Source organism: Mesoplodon mirus (genome assembly GCF_964341445.2).
Source record: "Mesoplodon mirus genome assembly, contig: HAP1_SCAFFOLD_477, whole genome shotgun sequence".
Lineage (NCBI taxonomy): Eukaryota > Metazoa > Chordata > Mammalia > Artiodactyla > Ziphiidae > Mesoplodon > Mesoplodon mirus.
This window is the reverse complement of record NW_028295506.1, coordinates 380,944-401,714: the sequence shown is the minus strand read 5'-3', so window position 1 is coordinate 401,714 and position 20,771 is coordinate 380,944. Positions and strand designations below refer to the sequence as shown.

General features: G+C 52.5%; 2 protein-coding genes across 2 annotated transcripts; both read left to right on the top strand.

Annotated features, from left to right (window-relative positions):
* Positions 1–468: 468 nt before the first annotated feature.
* Positions 469–10,206, top strand: LOC309797391 (BCL-6 corepressor-like). Its single transcript, XM_082645954.1, has 5 exons — positions 469–1,323; positions 2,509–2,695; positions 8,077–8,322; positions 9,556–9,737; positions 10,068–10,206. Exons 1-5 carry the CDS (start codon positions 850–852, stop codon positions 10,086–10,088), a joined length of 1,110 nt encoding a protein of 369 aa, XP_082502080.1. The 5' UTR covers positions 469–849; the 3' UTR covers positions 10,089–10,206.
* Positions 10,091–19,664, top strand: LOC309797393 (BCL-6 corepressor-like). Its single transcript, XM_082645955.1, has 7 exons — positions 10,091–10,322; positions 15,200–15,366; positions 16,517–16,662; positions 17,097–17,174; positions 17,350–17,506; positions 18,929–19,216; positions 19,479–19,664. Exons 1-7 carry the CDS (start codon positions 10,239–10,241, stop codon positions 19,519–19,521), a joined length of 963 nt encoding a protein of 320 aa, XP_082502081.1. The 5' UTR covers positions 10,091–10,238; the 3' UTR covers positions 19,522–19,664.
* Positions 19,665–20,771: the final 1,107 nt, after the last annotated feature.

Genomic DNA, 20,771 nt, shown 5'->3' with positions numbered 1-20,771 from the left:
CTCAGCGGCCATGGCTAACGGGCCCAGCCGCTCCGCGGCATGTGGGATCTTCCCGGACCAGGACACGAACCCGTGTCCCCTGCATCGGCAGGCGGACTCTGAACCACTGCGCCACCAGGGAAGCCCTATCTCTTTTTTAAATTGACTTTTTGAATTCAGCTTCCCAGGAGAGATGAGTTTAGAGGCTGGAGGGTCACTGTGAGACACAGCAGGTACTGCACCTCCCACTGCACATTCTGAGGAGGCTCGAGCACAAGGGGAACTGCTCTTCCACAGCATCTGCACTTGAACTTGTCACTGACCTGCTCCTAGTCATATGACTTGCATTCAGTTGAGTAGCTTTTCGCTACTTTTCTAAGTTCCATCTGGCTGGTAGGGTCCCATGAGATCCTTTGGCCACCTAGAGGATTCAGTGTATCAAGAGGATTCCTGTAGGATTCCGGAGTCCCTTCCCGAGGTGATGCCCCTTCTGTTGAGAATCAGGACGTGACTCTTACCTGTCTACTTGCCCTCCTTCACTTACCCTGTCATGTATAACCTTGCAACCAAGTGATGAGTAAAGACAACCATCATAGAGCTCTCTCAGGTTAATATTGCCACGGCTACATTCCCACTTGGTGCAATGTTAAGATTTGGACATTTGGAAATGTGAGATCCTTTCCCAAATCTTTGGCTCACTCATTCTGTTATTCTCACCCCTTAAAAGGATGCAACCCATTTCCAGGATCATGATTTCCCTTTTTTTTTTTTCATGTTTTTTTAAAGCTAATATTGTGTGTCCTTACATTATGGGCCACCTTGGATCCTTTATGGAAACATGTGAACATATATTAAAAATAAAAAAGTAAAATGTGGCCACACCGGGATTTCATTGCCCTGAGAGAGGAGTTGGGGCGCATCAGTGACTTCCACGAAGCCTATACTTTCAAACAGGCTCCGGGCCAGCCAGTTTCCGGCTTAAGCAAGGAGAATGTTCCAGTGGTAACCAACAAGGAGAACCTGGCGACGCCGGTCTCGACTCCATTCCTGGAGCCGACCCTGGGGAGCGACGGCTCTGCGGTCACTTTCGGGAAAACCCAAGAGGATCCCCAATCATTTTGCCTGGGCAGTGCCCCACCGAGTGTGGACGTCACCCCCACCTACACCAAAGACGGAGCTGATGAGGCAGGATCAACCGATGGCAAAGTTCTGAAACCGAAGCCATCTAAGCTGGCAAAGAGAATCGCAAACTCCGCTGGTTACGTGGGCGACCGGTTCAAGTGTGTCGCTACCGGACTGTACACAGACTCCAGTCAGCTCAGCCAGGAGCAGCGGGCATTGCAGGTGAGCCCCCCCCACCCGAATTTCAGGAGCCTGACCAGTTGTCAGGTTTTTTTAATGTGTGAAGAGGAGGGGGCCGGGGGTATGATAGGGCAGGACACTGGGCTGATTTGGTTAATGAAGCTTAGGATAATTTAAATGTTTGAAATGTGTCCAGTAAGGGGACGTAAGTGGATACTTTAAGTTATTCTGTAGATTTTAAGCGAACTCCACTCGAATGCCGATAACGGAAGTTTTAATTATTGCGAAGGATGTCTAAAAGACTGCATGACATTGACCTATCAATCGCTTTGATTTCTCTGCCGTTACTGTACGTTAACAAATATACCTAAAAGCGCTGCTTAGAATGCCTTACGTGATACTTGGTGGAGGTGTGTAGCGGCCGCATGTCTCTGAGATTCGTGCAATTTTTTTTTCCACCAAACAAACAAACAAACAAAAAAACCCCAAAAAACAAACCTTGCTTAAAGGGATAGAGGATGTATTTAACTTGCTAGTGAATGATAGATGTTGTATAGGAATTTCCTTAAGATGTTTTACTTTTAATTAAAAGACAAAGCCAAGTTGTTTTGCAATGTTAAGAAAAAAATTGGTTTATGCTTATAAAAATGGATGAAGTTATCTAAATGATCCATTGAGTGCCCATTTTAATTACATAGATGGATGGATTAAGAGGACAGTATTTTATATCTACCTGCTGCTTACTGTGAGGTCAGTTCTTCAAATTTTTATTACTAGAATCTTACATAAACCTTTTGAGTTAAATTTCATTTCCAAATATACAAAGGGAAGTTTGTGGGCCATGGTCGTCTTTATTCATTGTGCATTTGTTTTCTTTTCTGTTGTGTTTTTGTTTTGCTTTCTTTGCGTTGTGTTTTTGTTTTGTTTTATTTACCTTCGAAAGAGAATGTCTGTCTCTATGCCACAGTGTATGTATGGCTATACATACACACCACATATATCTCTACATACATATGGCTTTACGAATAAAGAGTGTGTGACTAGTTACACATAGACACTCTTACATTTTTATCGTTCAATTTTAACATATCTTAGTTGTATCATAAATTGTGGTTGGTTTTGGGCAAACTTTTCTTTGAAGATACTTTCCTTTAAGGTAAGGGCAGTGAAATAGCTTTGGTGGTAAGGTGTGTCTTTTTTCCATCTCCATCTCCGTTCTCTTTCTAGCGTGCAGTGATGCGCTTCTCAGAGTTGGAGATGAAAGAGCGAGAAGGTGGCCACCCCACGACCAAAGACTCCGAGGTGCGCAAATTCAGCCCCGCTGACTGGGAAAGGCTGAAAGGAAGTCAGGACAAAAAGCCAAAGTCGGTCGCCCTGGAGGAGGCCATTGCCGACCAGAACGACAGTGAGAGATGTAAGTGAACCCAGGCGGCTCGCGTGTGGTACCACGTCGGTGGGAACGGGGCGGTTCCGCTCCCAGTGCCGAGGGAGGTGAGAGGAAACAATACGCTTGCGACGGCCCAGCGTCGGGGTGCTGGCTGTTCGGAGAACGGGCTGCTCTGGCCACCCTTCCCAGCTGTGGATTGCAAGGCTGGGTGTCCTTTTGAGCGTTGCGGCATCCAGGAGTGAAGCACCTATGAAATGTTGTTTCCTGGCACGCATCTCCTTTTTCCGGAGAAATGCTCGTCCTGTAGTTAGTAATAGTCTGATACAGCAGAGCAGAGGAATGGCAGTGCAAGACCTCCAGCGTCGCAGGTACGTGTTCTGTTTTGTAGCAGGTACGGATCCGGGTTTTTGGTAGCAGTGGAATGACACTTGCAGCCAGAGCCAGACCCTCCAGAGTGACGGTCTCCTATGGGAGGGAGTGGAGAGTACTCGGATTCTCCCTCCAAAGGCAGAGGTTTCGTTAAAATGGGATGAGGGCTGACGAAGGCACCAGAAAGATGAGCATAATTATTCTCTGTGGCAGGCTTGTTTGCAGTCATTAGGAGTTGACGGCACGCTCCAAGGGCGTGGGATAGACGAGGGCGTTCTTCCTACCAGACGGGGTGTATTATGTTTTGGAGGCAAAATTGGAGAGAAAGCTAGTGTTTGCCTCGAGTCACACTCTGCGGTCCCATCAGCTGCTCCCCCACTGGGGTTGACTTCGGGCTTTGCCCTCGAGACTTCCTGGGCTAATGAGATGTGTTGGCAGCAAGTGGAGGTCTTTCTCCCGCTTTCTTCAGTGTGCGTGCTTGTGGCCTGCAGCGTGCTCCGGACCCCAGAAACCTCACCGGTGATGGTGAGTGAGGGCACCTAGGTGAACGTCGAGGACAGAGTGGGCGTGACATCCTCCTGAGACGGGACAGTCGGGGGTGGTGGGCACGTTTGGGAGGTCCAGGCCCTTGGACCCAGTCGTAGGGTCGGCGTTCACCCGCACGCTTAGGTCGTGGGTGCCTGATGCAGTTCGGGAAAATTGTGGTCAGCAACAGCGTGTGCTTCTCTCTGCTGCTTGGAGCACTGCCCTCCCCCAGCTCCTCTTTGGGGTCAGACAAAGGCCTGTGGCCAGGGTTCTGGGTAAGCCACACCGGGACCGGTTTGTCCTACGTGGCTCCCGTAGACGGGGATTTCTGTGGCTAGTCAGTGGCGGCCTTACCCGAGGGATGGGGCTCTTGATGTGCCTGGAGTAGCCGATTCCGAGCTCCTCCCCCTCGGGACTGGAATGAAGAACGGAGGGTCCAGGCCACCCTGGAGTGAAGCAGCAAGAAGGCCTCCCTCCTTGCCTGTGCTCACAGCTGACACGCAGCCCTTACCCTCCTGAGTGGCCTCATGACTCAGCTCCTGGGGAGGTTTCTCAGAGAGATGTGATAAAAGTGGGCAAGGCCAAGTTCACGGGGATGCGCTTTTCTGAGGAGGGCACCTGCCTGCTCTGGGTGGACGGTGAGGGAGGCTGGAGGAAGGGAGCGGGCAGTTAACCGGCCTCGCGTCTTCTCGCCCTTTTCTCCAGCAATGTGGCCAAACCCAGGGTGGCCGCTGCCCTTCACGTCTCAGTGGCCTTACCCGCCCTTCTTCCGAGAGACGTTTGTGTGCGTCCTTCCTAGTCTTTCCTGCTGAGCGTGGAGACGAGAACTTGCTGTGGCTGATGGGGAGCAGGGCCTGAGCCCCAGACGATTCCGAAAGCCCCCTCCCCCCACCGCCTGCCTCCAATCTCAGACCGACCTACAGGTGTATTCCTGGAGCACCCGGGACATGGCCCAGTGAGCCATGAATCGCCACCATGGGAGAGCAGGAGAAGGGTTGGGGAAGGTGAGGGGCTCCGTTTGAAAGGTTGGGGCAACGGAGGTGGGTTCCCCACCCACCCTCTGTCTTGTAGAGACGTGGGGTTTGTAAATAGCTGGTCAGGAAAGGTCACCTGAAGGGGCCACTGTTCTTATTGCGGCCTCCACGTCCAAGGCACAGCAGGTGTTCATTCCATTCAGCTGGAAATGAATGGGCCTTCTTGTTGTTGGGCCATCATGTCTTGAGCTGATATGGGCTCAGGTCCTGCGCATGGGTGTCGGTGTGGCCGAGAGCCGAGCTGTGAGCACATGGGAGCTGGGGCGGGGATTTGGGGTGGGCAGGGGTCACAAAGAGGGTCCAGGACGCCTTCGAGATGCCTTCCCCCTTGTGAGGCAGCCCCTACCCATGGAGGGACCAGGAGCTTCCAAGGTGGTGGGTGCTGTTTGCGTGGCCCTGGTTGTCCTGGTGCGGGTGCATCTTGTTGCTAGGGGCTTGTTTAAAAAAGGAATTAACTTGAAAACACAGGGGCCGAGATACTCATTTATTCTTTATGATCACATGGGTGGCTGAGTGACATTTTTATTTTGGAAGTTCACCAAATGAGTTTGGAAGTTCCTCAGACTTGGAAGTTCATCACTAGGAACCCTCAGTGGCATTTGAAGACGGGGCGGGGCCAGGAGGCATTGGTCCCTTCCTTCTCAAACTTGGAGTAAGCATCTCCCTTGCCAACCACTTGGCTGGGACAGGCCTAGGACCTGCTCAGTGGCAGTGCCTGGCCAGGAGCTGGAGGAAGCCTCCGTCGAGGGGCTTCATGAGACTTCTTGGCTCAGGGAACTTCTGTTCCAGCTGAGCACCTGCACGTTTGTCAACTACTTTGGAACAGAGATCCCCTGCACTCCTTCTGTAGCGGGTGTAACTTTGAACAAGGTTAGCCCTGACTGGAGGTGCTATAGTTAAGCTAGAGAGAAGGGGATTTTAATCCTGGGGAGCCTTCCAGCGACTCAGAACCCTCTCACCTTGTTTAGGCCTCACTGGGCATGGCTCAACCGTGGTGAGGGTGCTTTGCTGCCACAGTGACTTGTGAATGTTGCTGTGGTGATGCTTCTGTGAGGTGATGCCATGGTACAACCATAATGCATTTGGGATATGTGTGCTGTGAGTCACAGGACCATGCTGCAGGGACCACGTTCACATCTTGCTTAGACTGGGTGACCAAGGGCACATGGCTTCCCACTTTTAGAAGGGCCAAAAGTAGCGATGATGGCAAAGCCTGATGGTTAGGATCCCCGTGTATCTATTTCTCTCCCCATCTCCTTTGCCCTCGAGGGTAGTCCTCCTGTGGGTCGTGGTTAGAACAGTCTTGGAGAAGCTCCAGGTGACACGGAGCCTCTACCCCATAGCTGGTGGCCATGGGGCTCTTGGGCAGTCGGGGTGGGTGTCCTTCAGGGTTATTACTGGCCTGGGTAAGGTCACACGAGCGTAAGGTCTTGGGGGGCCTTAGCTGAGGGGAATTGAGATCTTTGCCCTAAAAGGCTCCAGGGTTGGGGGAAGGGTGGATGGACCTAGTTTGGAAGAAGAAACTTTCAAATTGGACATGGGGGTTCTTAAGGTAGCCCTTCCATTCCTCCGTGGATCCCCTCCCACGGAGCTTTTAGGGAAGGCTGATTAGACCAGAGAAGTCCGGTGGTGTAACCAGCAAGGCTCACCTCTTAAAATTTCCTACATTTCAGGCCTGAGGTTCAGGCTGGTCTGAAAGTCTTGGCATCTTTTGGTTAAAGGGATTTTCCAGCCTTTCTCTGTGCTGAGCCCGGCCCGTGATGATGAAGCCCACCCCTGGAGGGAGGCTAGCAGTAACATTCCCACCTTACAAGTGAAGGGGACCGAGTTGAAAAGCGGCGCCATTCCTTCCCGAGTGTTTAAGAGGGTCACAGAGCAGCCGGAGTGAGAGTTGCAGCACGCCGTCTTCACCGGGCCTGCGGCAGCCTGGGCTGCATCACCCGTAAGCACAGGCCAGGAGTTTGGGGTTTCTCCTGCTGCCATGACAGGAGACCCTCGCGGTTGGGGTGATTCCACCATTCCGGCAAGAGTAGATGGGGACCTGTCCCACCTTGGGATACCCTTGGAGAAAAGCTAAGTGTGTTCCACCATTGAGAACACAGGTCAGGGTAGCCCAGGCCAGGGTGAGGTTCATCCCCACAACTGACTGCCATTAAATGCTGGGAATGGCCCCAAGAGAGGCTGATCAGGGGACCAGCCGGCTGGGCAGAAGTGGGAGTGATACTTGAAGGGGTCTAGGGAGAGGAGGAGGAATGCAAGCAGCATGTGAGGGGTGTGTCCATGATTTCATCTAGAAAAACGGGCTGTGGGAGCTTAGCTCAGGTGTTAACGAAATACCAAACTCATACACCCACCCCCACCCCCGGCCGGTGATGGACACAGGGTCACCGTCGGGGAACTCTTTAACAGCACAGTGATCGTTATGGAATTATTTGTGTGTTAGAAACAATGTGACTGGCAAAGCAGTTGAACTGTTTCTATGGCTAGAGCAAAAGTGAGGAGTGATGTTAGGCTGGGGTGACTGGAGGAAAAGCCCCAAGTGGATGCTAGATTGAGCACAGGGGGCAGGAGCAACACAGGCGGAGCTGGGGTGTGAGCCGTTCAGCCCTGCCTGCCGCCCCCCCCCACAACCCCCCATGAAGGGGGTTGGAGTCTTGTCTTTGAAATGTCCTTAGATGCTTGTTGCCTGGGAAGGAAGGCCTGGAGACCGTGCCAGGTGGGTGACTGGTGTCACTGAGGGCCTTCCTCCTAGACAGGAAATAGGAGCAGCGCCTCGATGGCAGTGAAATGCTCTTCCCCCCACGGGTGTGGAAAGAGGACAGACGGACTTGTAGCAATCTGGTTGAGTTCTTTGAAATTGCCCTTGACCCTTGTGTGTGCACCGGGAAGCCTTTCCTTTCCCTTTGCCAGGCTCCTCTTCCCTTGGTCTCCCCAGCTTCCCAGCCTCCCACCGTTCCTTCCCTACCCTTTTGCTTCCCCCTCGCCGCTGCTGACCCAAGTGAACATTGGTGCTATGTCTGTGTAGATGGCAGTTGGGGGCTATTTGGTCTCTTGATGACATCAGCCTTTTTTGTTTACTAGCAGCTGTTTCCATAGTAATGTGTAGCTCTGCCCTGATTGGTTGGATCTTACTGTGAGGTCACTCACCCCCCTTTAAGAGTAAGCCACCTTGGAGAGTTAAGCAGTCAGGGAGTTATCTCACATGCCTACAGAGGGCTGGCGTAGATGCCTCACCTTGACCCTTGAAGGATGGATTGTGAGTGGGCTACACGCCTCCTTTTCTGCTTTCTTTGCTGGTTGTGTTCAGCTGTCCTTCCTTTGGGACGTCTTTCTGAGGGTTTAGTGCTTCCAGCGTGTGAGGCCCCTGGTCTCCAAAGGGGGGGGGTGGTCTGTTGGTAGCAGATTGCCTTGGGCATGGGGGTCCTGCCTGCTCCTGGTGACCTTTGTTCCCTCCTTTCCGGGTTGTCTCCCCTCCCCTAGGGGAGTGTTATGATGGAAGCAAACCTGACCCCTTCAAAGCCCCAGAAGACAGTGATCTTCCTGAGGACATGGACACGGAGCCCCCCAGAGAGTCCCCCGCCGACCAGGCGGCCCCAGACACATCACGCAGCCCCACCCTCCACCTGAACAGAAAGCGCAAGGTCTCTGGCGTTAGGAACCACACTGAGACCAATGTGCTCCCGGAGGACTCTCTGCTGAAAGCCAAGCGGAGACGGGTCTCCAAAGGTGAGCTCGGTTTCGCTTCGGGCCTGCAGGGCACCCTACGGAAGTCCTGGGGCGGAGCAGTGGAAAGTTCCAGTCCCACCCTGGAGCCCTGGGGGGAGCCACTCACACCCCCCCACCCCCCCAAAGCCAGGTGCCGGGGCTGGAGCCCAAAGGTGGCCAAAGGCAAATAGGCCCCCTCCCGAGACTTGGTGACAAGTTCCAGCCAACACAGTGGCCACACCTCTCCCCTCCCCCACCCCTGTTAGTGATGTGTAAGACAGTTTGTTTCCCCCCAGGCCCGTCCCGTGGGGCTTCTTCATTAATTTGTAGTTGTTTCTCCATTAGCGGACTGGCCTGAGAGGGAAATGACAAACAGTTCCTCTAACCACTTAGAAGAGCCACATTATAGTGAGCTGACCACCCTGAGGTGTGCATTGAATTAACAGGGCTCCATCCCAGAAAGCAGCGCCGCTCGCTGCACCTTAGAGACCGGCGGGAGCAGAGAGCAAACCTGGCCGGCAGGGCAGGAAAGAGGTGGCCCAGGCGGTTCAGCCTGCGGTCACCCCCCAGGGCAATAGCATCTCCGAAGAGAAACCTGGCAGGAAAAGGGCAGAGGCCAAAAGCAACAGAAGCTGGTTGGAGGAGTCCCTTAAATGCAGTGACAGTGAACAGGGTACGCGCGGGGCGGGGGGCGCTCCTGGAGGGTGGATCACCCGCCCTCTGTGGGAAACGGCCCTGGAGGGGGCCTGAGCGCCATCCAAGTTGACAAGAGTAGCGTGTGGCGAGCGGGGAGTTTTCTTCATGGGGTCCTTTCAGCCTGCGCACTTCCTTATGGAATGGACAGTGAGGCGGGAGCGCGACTTCCTGGGCTGCTCCTCATCACCCAGCCCGCGGCTGGGCAGGAAGGGAAGTCTTGGGTGAGCCCGGGCGCTTGTCAGTGCCCTCATTCCAGCCTCAGGCTGTCCCCAGTCGCCCTGTCCCGAGCCCCCAGGCCCCCCACGGGTGGGGACGGGAGCGCACGAAGGCCTGGCTTCTGCCCGCTATTGCGGCCCTTTGAAGCGACTTGCCATTTGGCGTGTCGTGGCTTAGCCTATTTGCCGGTTGAATATGGGATAATTAAAATATTAGTGCTTTGAAAACATAATCGGTATATCTTTAAAAACTGAAGCTGCTCCAACGATCCGTGCTAACAATGGGCTTTTCTTTCCTCACCGGCTACAACTGTGTGACGCCCGCTTCTTCTCCCCCTGACAGATGTGCTGTGCGTGGACGAAGAAATGGATTGGCAGCCTTCGCCCCCACCGCAGAAAAACACCGACAACAGCGAGAAACCATCCGGGAAGCGACCGTGCAAAACCAAGCATTTGATCCCTCAGGAGCCCAGGCGGGGCTTGCCGCTGCCAGGGGAGTCCTACGTGGACAATGCGGATGGCAAGGTACCTCTTGCCCCTGGCTCTCTCCCGCCCCCCGGGCCTGTGCAGGCACATCCCGCCTGCCTACTTCTCTGCTTCTGGGGACAAAGCTTTCCTTTTCCTGAACCCCTCCCCCCAGAGTGTCACTGCCCCTTCCTAGGGGACCTGTCTCCTGGGTGGTGGTGAGGTTTCCAGCTAGTAAAAATGCACCGCCTGCCCCCCGCCCCGCCTCCCCCAGACAGAGAGGAGGAAAAGTGCTTTCCTCCACTCAGGTTTGTAACTCAGGGAGGAGGCGAACCAGGCGGGCGGTGGAAGGACAGCCTGAAATGTGTGCACTGCCTGGTTTCGTGATAGGTGACCGTCCAGAGATTTTGAAAGCAGCCTGAGCCCAGTTCCGACTATGATCTTTCGCCGGCCAAGCAGGACCAGAAGCCCTTGGACCATTTGCAGCAATTGTTACCAGCTTCCCAGGCCTCGCAGCTGACGTGCTCAAGCTCCCCTCCAGAGACCACCCAGTCCTGCCCGATGCCCCCGGAAGCGCAGAGACTTACTGTCAATAAGAACGCGGGCGAAACCCTCCTACAGCAGGCCTCCCGGCTTGGCTACGAGGTGAGCATGCTTGTGGGTGCCCCGGATCAGGATCCGCCGGCTGCTGCTCCTTGGGTGGGGGACACACTGGCTGGGGATGGGGGGGCGGGTCTCAGAGCCCAGCCCCCTCCACGTGGCGGGCTGGGCTGGGTGTTCCAGCAGGGTGTTTGCGTTGGTCCCGCTCACACTGGGCTCTTTGGTGGCTTGTTCAGTCGTGGTGTGAAAAGAAAGGCAGGCCTCTCTGACGTTCCGTTCCCGTTCAGGCAGGTAGGCTGCTTCGGCCAGTCCGGCTCACTTATCTCTGATATAAAATCTGACCTAACCCAGGGCTTGGCGACCAGGGGAATTTTAATGAGCCCTTTGGGTTCTGAATAGCAAGAAGGAGAGTAGTTATTAGCTCTAATAACTTGTGCTGTTTGGGGCAGAGTGATGCCCCTGTGGGGTAGCGGGTGGGAAGTGTCTGTGCAGAGTAGGGGTGGGAGTGGGGCAGACGTGAGCAGTCTCTTTCTGAGAGGGCACGGGAGCCGAGGGCTGATGGGCGGGGAGCAGGGGTTGAGCCTTGCACAAAACTCCTGTCCACACTGCTGTATCCCAACCCAGCACGCTGATGCCAGTGATGGCCTCTATTGCTGGAGCAACATGGAAAGAGAGCTGACGTCTGCCTAAGCCCGTGTGACCTGTAGTAACTCCTTTCACCCTTTTAACATCTTCACTGGGAGTAACGAGTTCTAGCCCACTCTCGGATGAGGAAACGGAGCCTCAGAGGGGTTGGCTGATCCCCGTACAGGTAGCAACCCAGCAGTGCCCCACAGCCCACCACGCTCCTCAGCAAGACGGGCTCACACTGGAATTGCCCTTTTTACAGTTCAAAACCTCTGTGAGGCAGATGACTGTCTCTGCCCTGTGCAGTTCCCCCACCATACTTGTCAGGAGCAATTGGGATGTAATAGCCCACAGGGCAAAGGCATTTTTCTGTGCTGGCGTCAGCCCTCTGGGAGTTGAATGGTGACAGTAAAAGGCGGTTCAGCAGGCTGAGCGTGGAGGTGTGGCTGAGCACTGGGGTGGCAGGACCCAGGCTGGCCCGCAGCCCTGGCGCCCACACCCTCAGCCAGCTCTGTGCCCCCGTCCCCCGTCTCCCGTCGTGTCCCCCCACCCCGGTCCATAGCGCCGTGAGCCCTTGGAAGTGTGCCTGCCTTGGCCCTAAGGCATGACTGGGGGTGGGAAGTTGGAAGCACCAGGGCTCTGCTTAGTTTGGGGGTGTTTTTTGTTGTTGCTGTGGGTTGAATGTGCTGTTGTTTATATCTCCACATCTCTTGGAGACCTCTCCATTAGCTAGAGAGCACTTTCTGGTAGTTGGCGCAGTTACTTGCAGGTGAAGTCCAAGGAGCACCCAGTTGGCTTCCCAAGAGCTGAGAGCGGGCGCCTAGGAGGACGGAGCAGATGTTGCACATGGTGCTGAGCTGGACCCCCCGTGGTTGAGAAGATCGTCTCCTTGCTTCCAGCAAACGCTGGAGGTGGGGGGGAGCCCCCTAACCCCAACTTTTGGGTTAGGGTTGAGAAAGTAGACTCCCGCTTCCAGCAAGTGCTGGAGATGGGGGGGCGGGGTGCTGCTGCACCCGCCGTGGAGGGCGGGGCTGCGAGCCCCACCTGTGAACTCGGCATCATTTCCAGCAGCCTCCCTTTGGGACCAGAGACGACAAAAGACCCTCGTTGGTCCTCTAAGACAGTTTCCATTTTGGTTTGGTGGCTCTGAGGCCTGGACCAAGGGGCACTTGATCCATACTGTTTTAGGCTACCTGGCCTTTGATTGCACAGGAAGCCTTGGGAATGTTTACGGTGGGATTTGTTTTTTTCTTCAAATGTAAATTTCAATATGTAGATTACACAGATCACCAGTGTTGATGCTGAACATTGTGACAAGTAGATGAACGCTTTCAACGTTGAACCCAACTTTCTGGGATTTCTCTGGGCAGAATTTTAAATGTTGGGATGATGGCCCAGTTGGGAGACGTGGCAGCTTAAACCTTTTAAAACGGAAGGACAGTTTGCTTAACCAGATAAGGGTGTGGTTTGGGAGGGTTTTCCTGAAGTTTTGTCTTCAGCATTCTTGGTTATTTTCTTCTGCTTAGCCAAAGATACCATGTGCAGTATAAAGGCTGTCTGAGCTTTATGTCATGATAATCTGGTTCTGGAAGTTTAGAAACACTCTGGCTTCAGGTCCGCATTAAACAGATCCCTTGCGTGGCCAAAGACCTCAAACCTTTCCCTCCTGGGAAAAGGGCTTCTATTTCTTAGACTAAAACGCCAGTGTGCAACCACATGCTTGCGCCTTTAGCGGTGATGGTTAAATTTTCTATGAATTGAATAAGTCATGTTTTTTAAAAAGTTAATGAGGCATTTAATTAACTAACAACGTCGGGCTTATGGCCTTTATGGTTACATTTTGCGGGTAATGGCATTCGGCTTATAGCCGCTGAACAGAGAGCTGTCCGACAAAAGCAGCTTGACTTTGCTTGGGAATGGCTGGGCTGCCCTTCAGACACTCCCGTTTATTTCTAGCGGAGAAAATAAAGCAAGGAATGTGTTGCGACGACAGACTCGCCCCGCCTCTTCGCCTTTCAGTTAGAGAAAGTGTTGGTGGCGACGGTTGCCATCCATTTAGAGGCCGTCACCCTCGTAGCTAGGAGAGTGTAGTCAGCCCACTTGACCCCCAACGGAGAAGGCCTGTGGGATGCTCGTCACAGCGGGATTGCATCCCTCTAACTGGGGCCCTCTTGGGCCTTTTGAATCTTCCCAGCTGACCAGGTACCACAGACCTGAGTTACAGGTCTAGTACTTCATGTTAATTGAACTTGGGGTTTAATATCTCTGGGCCTCAGTTTCCAAGTGTTGAATGAGGATAGTACTACCTTCCTTTCCTGCTCTCTCCTGGGTTCCTGTGGGTGACAGAAGACGTCCTCATCTGGGGAAATGAGAAGCACCGTGTAAATAGTGGGATCAACGTGGTTGAGTTAGGACAGCCCGTGGCCAAAGGTCTGACCTGGCCGTGGGGCCACTGCTGCCTTTGCTGCCATCTCCCAGGAGAAGAGAGTTGACTTACCCATCGGCTCGGACGGCCTTTCATTTCTAGGTACCCTTGAATCTGCCCTCGTAGTGATGAAGGTTTCCAGGCGAAGGCCATGATTGTCACAGCACATAAACCCTGGGTTGAGTAAATTGATCTGTGCACAGCAGTTGGTGGCGTTCAGAGCTGATCCCAGAGCCACGTGACAGGGCCTCTCCCTGGCTGGGGCACACAACTCATTAGCTTGCAGCCGTCCACTCAAGTCTGGCTAGTGAGGGCCTGCTAAAAGAGCGGCAGCTTCATGCGGTGTCCTGGATACCAGGGCTCGGGGCAGGTGGCCTGGGAGCCCAGAGGATTGTGGGCTTTCTGGCAGGTTGGGATGTAAACGGAGAAACGCATTCGTGGGCGTGCCTTTTCTCTTCCTCCTCTTGTTTTGGAAGGGAGCTGCTGCAGTGACCTGAAGTAACAGGGCACCGATGGCCAGGTTTACCAGCATGCCCCATTGGGTTCACGTGGTAAGCAAATGGAACATTCTAGTTCGCTCCCAAGTGAGTGGTCACCTTTGATTGGCGTGTCCTCCAAAGGGCATAAAAGGTTTTACAGAACCCATCTCGCACTTATGGGCGGCTAGAATGACCCCCGTTTTAGGTTTAACAGATGAGTTACCTGAGAGATGTCACAAGGAGGCCTGTTCTGACCCCATCCCATCCCCCCTTACCCAGCAGACCATGTGCTGGGCCACATGCACGTTCTGCCTACTCCCAGCTCTCAGAACCTGACAGCTCTCTGCTGGGCACGACTTACCCAGTATAAACAGTATAACGTGTTTTCTGGTGGCAAATGCTTTCGAGGTGTCTGAAAACTTTCTTAAGGTAATAAAACATGGAATAAATTCCTCCTCTGATTACTGGGAGTGGTTCATATTAATATTTTAACAAGCCAAAGAAATAAGGTTAATAACAGTGATTCTAATGCACAGTGTTGACACAGAACATCTCCGGGGTGGGGGGGGCGGTGAACGTTTTATTTGATTCTTGAAATGTGGAGGTTGCAGCCTGTGGTGTATCAGGTTCCTGTCATTAACTTGAGTAAATATGAAAATATTAGACTGATTCTGCCCCGAGAGGGTGGAGTGAGGCAAAATAGAGGGTGGGGTTATTGGAGGCATTTTGTGTCATTCCTCGAGGATGGAGGGAGAGAGCTTCTCTTTAACTCTACTTAACATACAGACAAGAGCATCTGAGGCCCAGGTTCTGATTTGGGGTCTTAACAGGGGGCGCGAGGATGTAGCTGACCTGGGTGTCCCTGCTTCTCTAAGCTGGGGAATGTTCTCCGGCTGATTTAAGCTCTCTTTAAGTGTTGGTCATCCATACTTTTATCTAAACTTGTGTTATCGTCCACTGCCACCGACTGAACAGACCCATCAAGTGAGAATGGTCTGTGCTTGGCAATGTGTCATCTAAGATGTTAGCAGCCGTGACACCTCTGTACTGGTCACGTCGGCCCCTGGGCTGAGGGCTTTCATCGCTATCCGAATGCGTCCTCTCAGCAGCCCTGTGGAAGCTTGGAGAAGTTCAAGGGTAACTTGCCCATGGCCAGGCCACTGGTGCAGCAGAGCCTTAGACAACACTGTCTGTATCTCCAAGCCCTTCTCACGCACTCTCGCCCCCCACCAGGATGCCTGCCGCCTGCCCGCGCCATGGTGGGCTTTTGGTCCCAAGGATGTATGCCTTTGAAAGTGGGCACCGCCAAGCTATGGGGAGGTCACCCTTACAAGGTTCACTGTATAGTGGTCTGATGGTATTTCCTCTCCTCTCCTCTCCTCTCTCTGTAGGAAGTGGTCTTGTACTGCCTGGAGAACAAGATTTGTGATGTGAACCACCACGACAATGCGGGTTACTGTGCCCTGCACGAGGCTTGTGCAAGAGGTTGGCTCAGCATCGTACGACACCTCCTTGAATATGGCGCCGATGTCAACTGCAGTGCCCAGGATGGAACCGGGTCAGTGGCGGTCTTGCTCTTGGCCTGGCCCTGCTGGGGCATAGGCAGTGGTTCTCAGGGTGTGCGGGGAACCCCAGAAGGAAAGATGGAGAGTGAGTGCCATGTAAGCACACTGATGGCGGAGTCCTCTAGAATGGAATCGGACAGATCTTTCTGGCAAATTTACATAGAACTTTAAAACTCTGTGACGCTCTTATGGACAGAAGTCCCTGAAAACGTTGAGCCTGCATGAATAATCAGGGGTGTTCTCTTTTAAGACCCTGGACTCTTCACCAGCGTCTGTTGAATCACAATCTTGAACATATATGTGAGCTGAAAGTTGCAGGAGTTCAGACAGGTCCAGTGGCACCTGGCTTGATAGGACCTGCCGTGTCCACCCACATCCCCGGGCCTGGCCCCCACTCTGTCCTTGACCTCGGTTTACTGGCCAGAGGCCCAGGTCTGAGTCAGCCCAAGCATCTTCCCGGTTGTACCTGGGACGCCACCACGAGGCAGGGCACCGGGGCTTTCCTGACGGTCATGAAATCAGCAGAACCGTGAGGTGTTTGGTGGTTCATGGCGTCCACAGAGCATCCTTTCTGGATGGGGCTGCGGCCAGTGTTCCCGACCCCAGCGGACACGGGCAGGAGGACTCTGTGCCCTCCTGAGGACTCGCCCTGCCTGTCGACTGCTGCTGGGCGAGAGGGTGGATCACTCACCTCCACGTTGGTTTCGGGAGAGGTTCCACTTTGCCCCTAGTTTCTTCTACAAACTGCACTTTTGGGGTTTTGTTTGTAATGGTGTAACAATGGCTTCTCGTATCTGCTTCTGTGATGCTGGGGTTGTTCCCCCCACCCCGCCGTACGTTACCTTCTTACAGTCTGTCACTATTTAAGTTCATTGGAAACGTTTTCAACGTGGCCTGAGTTCCTCCTTGGGCCATGCATGAAGAGAGATTTGCATTGAAGAATTAGGCCTGAGATGGTCCCTTCACCTGTCCCGTAAAGGGTTATGTGTTGAAATAACAGAGTAATTTGTCTCAGCGACCGTACGCTCACCTCCTCGGTGAAATAGCGCGCCTACGAGGCTTGGCCGCACACGCTCGATGTTGCCCCGTGTCCTTAGAAGCAAGCGTCGCGTGCACAGGTGTAATCCCCCGCACCTCTCCTAGGCCTCTCCACGATGCTGTCAAGAATGATCATCTCGAAATTGTCCGCTTGCTCCTCTCCTACGGTGCTGATCCTACCCTGGCTACGTACTCAGGTAGAACCATCAAGAAAGTGAACCACAGCGAACGTCTGGAGAAGTTCTTAACAGGTACGGCAGAGGTCAAGACACGGTCTTGTTCAAGCATCTAGATGGTGACTTCACAGCCTTTCACCTGGGTTCCCCCTACCCCCACCCCCGTTTACTCTAAGTGACCCTTTACTGGGAAAAGCGGCCCAACGTTAGTCTGTCAAAGAAGAGATCCATACTTTGAGTTTTGCAAGGTGGGGGGCTGGAAAACTCTTAGCTAGCCAGGCTAGCTTTTGTTTGGCAGGCTGGGGCGGTGAGGCGGGCAGTCCCTCAGGAAGGCGGGTGGACGCGTGGGGAGGTTTCAGTCAGATACCTGGAGGCGTGTGCAGTGGGACTTGTCGGGAGGTGACACCAGCCCCAGCGTGAGATGTTCCCGAACTCCAGCAGCACTTGCCTCTTACCAGCAGGCGTTATCTTGTTTCTCTCTCTCTCTCTCTGTCCCCCTCTCTCTCCAGACTGTTTAACTAACCTGCAGGCTCCTGACGACGGTAACCCCGGTTGCTCATCGGAGTTCTCTGGCAGCTGTGTGTGTGGTGAGCAGCCTTGTTCGTTTCAGTTGGGCTTGTGGGGATGGGGGTGGGGGTGGGGGTGGTGCTGTGAGCAGGGCTTGCTTGGGAAAGAATTTTTCCAGGGTCCTTTTGGAGAACAGCTGGAATCTTGCTCCAGCTTACTGACCTCTCTCTTGTTTGCCCCCCCCCCTCCGGTTAGAACCAGATGATGAAAGTGGTTACGATGTTTTAGCAAATCCCCCAGGACCGGAGGACCAGGATGACAGCAACGAGGCCTATGGTGACCTATTGGAATTTGAATTTTCCGAAGACCCCCTTTTGCCGTGTTACAACGTCCAGGTGTCCGTCGCTCAGGGGTGAGCGTGGCCAGCGTGTGGTCGAGAGCCAGCCCAGCTGCTCTGTGGGGTGGCAGGAGTTAGAAATCCCCTTCAGCAGATGAGGGTGGATGGGTTGGGGGGTGAGTGAATTCCTCACCAAGTGTCCACCGACCTCACATAATGCAGTGGAACTTTTCCAGAAAAGTTTGGGGGGTGGGAGGGCTCCCCAGCCAACTGCCCTCATTGGAACACACCCCTAGAGCCCAAAGGACACGGGAGTCAGTGACTGCAATTGCACAGTTTCAGTCACTAAACTCTTGGGGAAGGGATCCTCCCCAAACGGCTACCATAGGGGCCTTCCAAGGCGCGTGAGGTCCATGGGACGATACTGATGTGTACCCTCTTCTCGTATAAGATTAGAGAAAGCCGTATGTGGCACCTGGGATCTTACGTGTCTTCAGATTTGCTTAGATCGAGTCTTGTCCCCGCAGTCGGGCCACTGTGCCCCATGACCAACCCTTCGTAGTGAACACATCAGGAGACCTTGCTCTGCTGTGTGTTGACCCCGGTGCTTAAGGAGTAGCATCCTCCTTGGACTCTGAGGCTGGGAACGTGTCTGCCTTTGTGGTGACATTCTATTCGGGATAGAGATCATAAAGCGTGGCAGGGTATCAGGAAGGATTGTACCACCTCCCTTCTCGAAAAAGCCTCACTCCCGGCAGCATTGAGGGGTGGGTTGGAGGTGTGGGAAAGGAAAGGAAAGCCAGGTGACCTCGAGTGTTTCTCATGCTCTCTCCGTGAGGGCCGGAGGAGAGGAGAGGTCAAAGAGGTGTTTGCCATCTCCCTTGGGTTGGCATACAGACTGGTTTTCCCCAGTGACTAGAACGGGGTGCACTTACTTGGAGAGGGGTGACCTGAGTTGTGGGCAGAGCCAAGGCAGCACTGGGGTGGCCTGCAACGAGGCTCGTTCAGGGGCGCTGCTCCTGCTTTTGTCTAAGTTGGCTGATCCGCCCTAGGTGGTCTCTTAACACATGCACATGAGTCCAGAGTTCCCCCGCTAGAAGTAGATCTTCCGGGCTTCCCTGGTGGCACAGTGGTTAAGAATCCGCCTGCCAGTTCAGGGGACACAGGTTCGAGCCCTGGTCCGGGAAGATCCCACATGCCACAGAGCAACTAAGCCCGTGCGCCACAGCTACTGAGCCTGCTCTCTAGAGCCCGCGAGCCACAACTAGAGAAAGCCCGTGCACAGCAACAGGCCCAACGCAGCCAAAAATAAATAAATAAATAAAATTAAAAAAGAAAAAGAAGTAGATCTTCTAAGGACAGTGAGAAGTGGGGTGGGGGTGCGGTAATCAAAGTGGAAGCAGCAGGCCCTCTCACCGCCAGGAGACGGGTAGTTCATGGTTGGGAGCGCCTCTGATTTTGCCGGAAACTCAAACCACTGTCCTTTCTCTGGTGTAGGCCTCGTAACTGGCTGTTGCTCTCATACCTGCTCAAGAAACTGCAAATGTCCTCCTGCATATTCCGCTGCAATTTCCCAAATGTGGAAATTGTCACCATCGCGGAGGCCGAGTTCTACCGGCAAGTATCAGCAAGTCTCTTATTCTCTTGCCCCAAAGACCTGGAGTCCTTTAATCCGGAAAGTAAGGAGCTCTTCGATCTGGTGGAGTTCACGAACGAGCTTCAGACTCTGCTGGGCTCATCCGTGGAGTGGATCCTCCCGAGAGACCTGGACTCAGACGATGACTGGTGAGCTCGCCGGGGCCTGCCGTGTACAGTGTGTCATGGTGTTAATCCTCGTGCATATGTGTCATAATACGACTATTTCTGTAAAGAAAGGACACTATGAGACACGACTCCAGTCGGAAGGACTTTGAAACGTGTTTTTTTCTTTTTAAAATTTTAAGTCAGTTTTTATGAAGTTGTTAATAAAGTTTCTTTACTTTTCAATGTACACATGGTTTGGAATGTTTGTTTTTACTCGGAACAATTGTTTCTTTTCTTTTTTAAGGAGAAAAAAAAAAAAGGAAAAGGAGCTCCACACTTTGACTTAATTTCATACAAAGCTCCGACAACAGAGGCCGTAACTGTTGAGAGCTGCTTTGGGGGCAAATTAAACCAGTAAAATTTTAAACTCTTCCTCCATATTAAAGGGATTGAATAAATTGGCCACTTTGGTGCACCTGTGTCCTACGAATTGTCCAATTGGAGATGGAGGTTTAGAAAGTGAGTTTCAGTCTTGTTTAAGTCTCTTCCCATCAGACTGTTCTCGTGATTTCCGACACACCATGACTGTCTACCTTTTGTTGGTGTTGTTCAGGCCTGGATTGTCTCCTGTACCTGCTCAAACCTTGGTCCATTCTCATTTGTACCATGGAAGTTTGTCATGCTGGATACTGTCAGAATTAATCTTACTTAAGTTTGTGTTAAGCCACAAACCACATGTTTTGTATATTTTCTGTTTTCTCTGTTTGTTTATATTTTTATGGTTTCTCTTCAAGAAATAGGAAGGGAAATAGCAAGATGAAGAGCAAAAAAGTCATCATTCTCTTTCAATTGTTAGAACATCTATCTGCAATCATAATTATGCACTGTGGTATGTGTTAAAATAGTAAATACATGTAACGTCCCGTAGGAGCCGCAAACTCCGTGGTCTTGGTGAGGGTGTGTCATGGAAGTAATCACAAAGCAGGTGACTCTTGATTAGGGTCCTGAAAGATTAGTGTGTCTTCCCTGTGTCCAGCAGTGGTCTGGAGGGGTAAGGAAGCCTGCCTTTCACTTTGAGGGAACAGAGGGTTTGAGGTCCTCTCTCTTCTATTGCTCTAGTACACTGCAGAGCAGCTAATAAAATACCGGGTTTATAGTTGACATTTGAATCGCTGATTGATCATTAAGATTGGGATGTATCTTTGGAAATGAAAATAGGAAGAATCGTATGCTTTTTCTTTTTTTTCTTTTTTTTCCTATATCTGAAAAGGTATGTAGTACTTTGCTGAGTGGTTGGGGATAAAGTTTGCAGTATTCAGTGTATTCAGTTTTAGTATCTAAATAGAATTAAAATGTTGCTGTAAACTGGAATAGCACTTTGTTACTGACAAGTTTTAGAATGCATCTGTTCGTCAATTACCTGTTTGGGAAGATTGTAGTTAATGATTTTGAGAATGTGGCTATAAACCTCCAACTGACTCAAGAAAAGCAAATAAGTCAAGACTGACAAATGTATAGGCTCTTCATCTTATTGTGTGTGGGGTTTTTTTTTTTCCTTTTAGTTACTTGTCAATAAAGAATTCTATCACACTTAAGT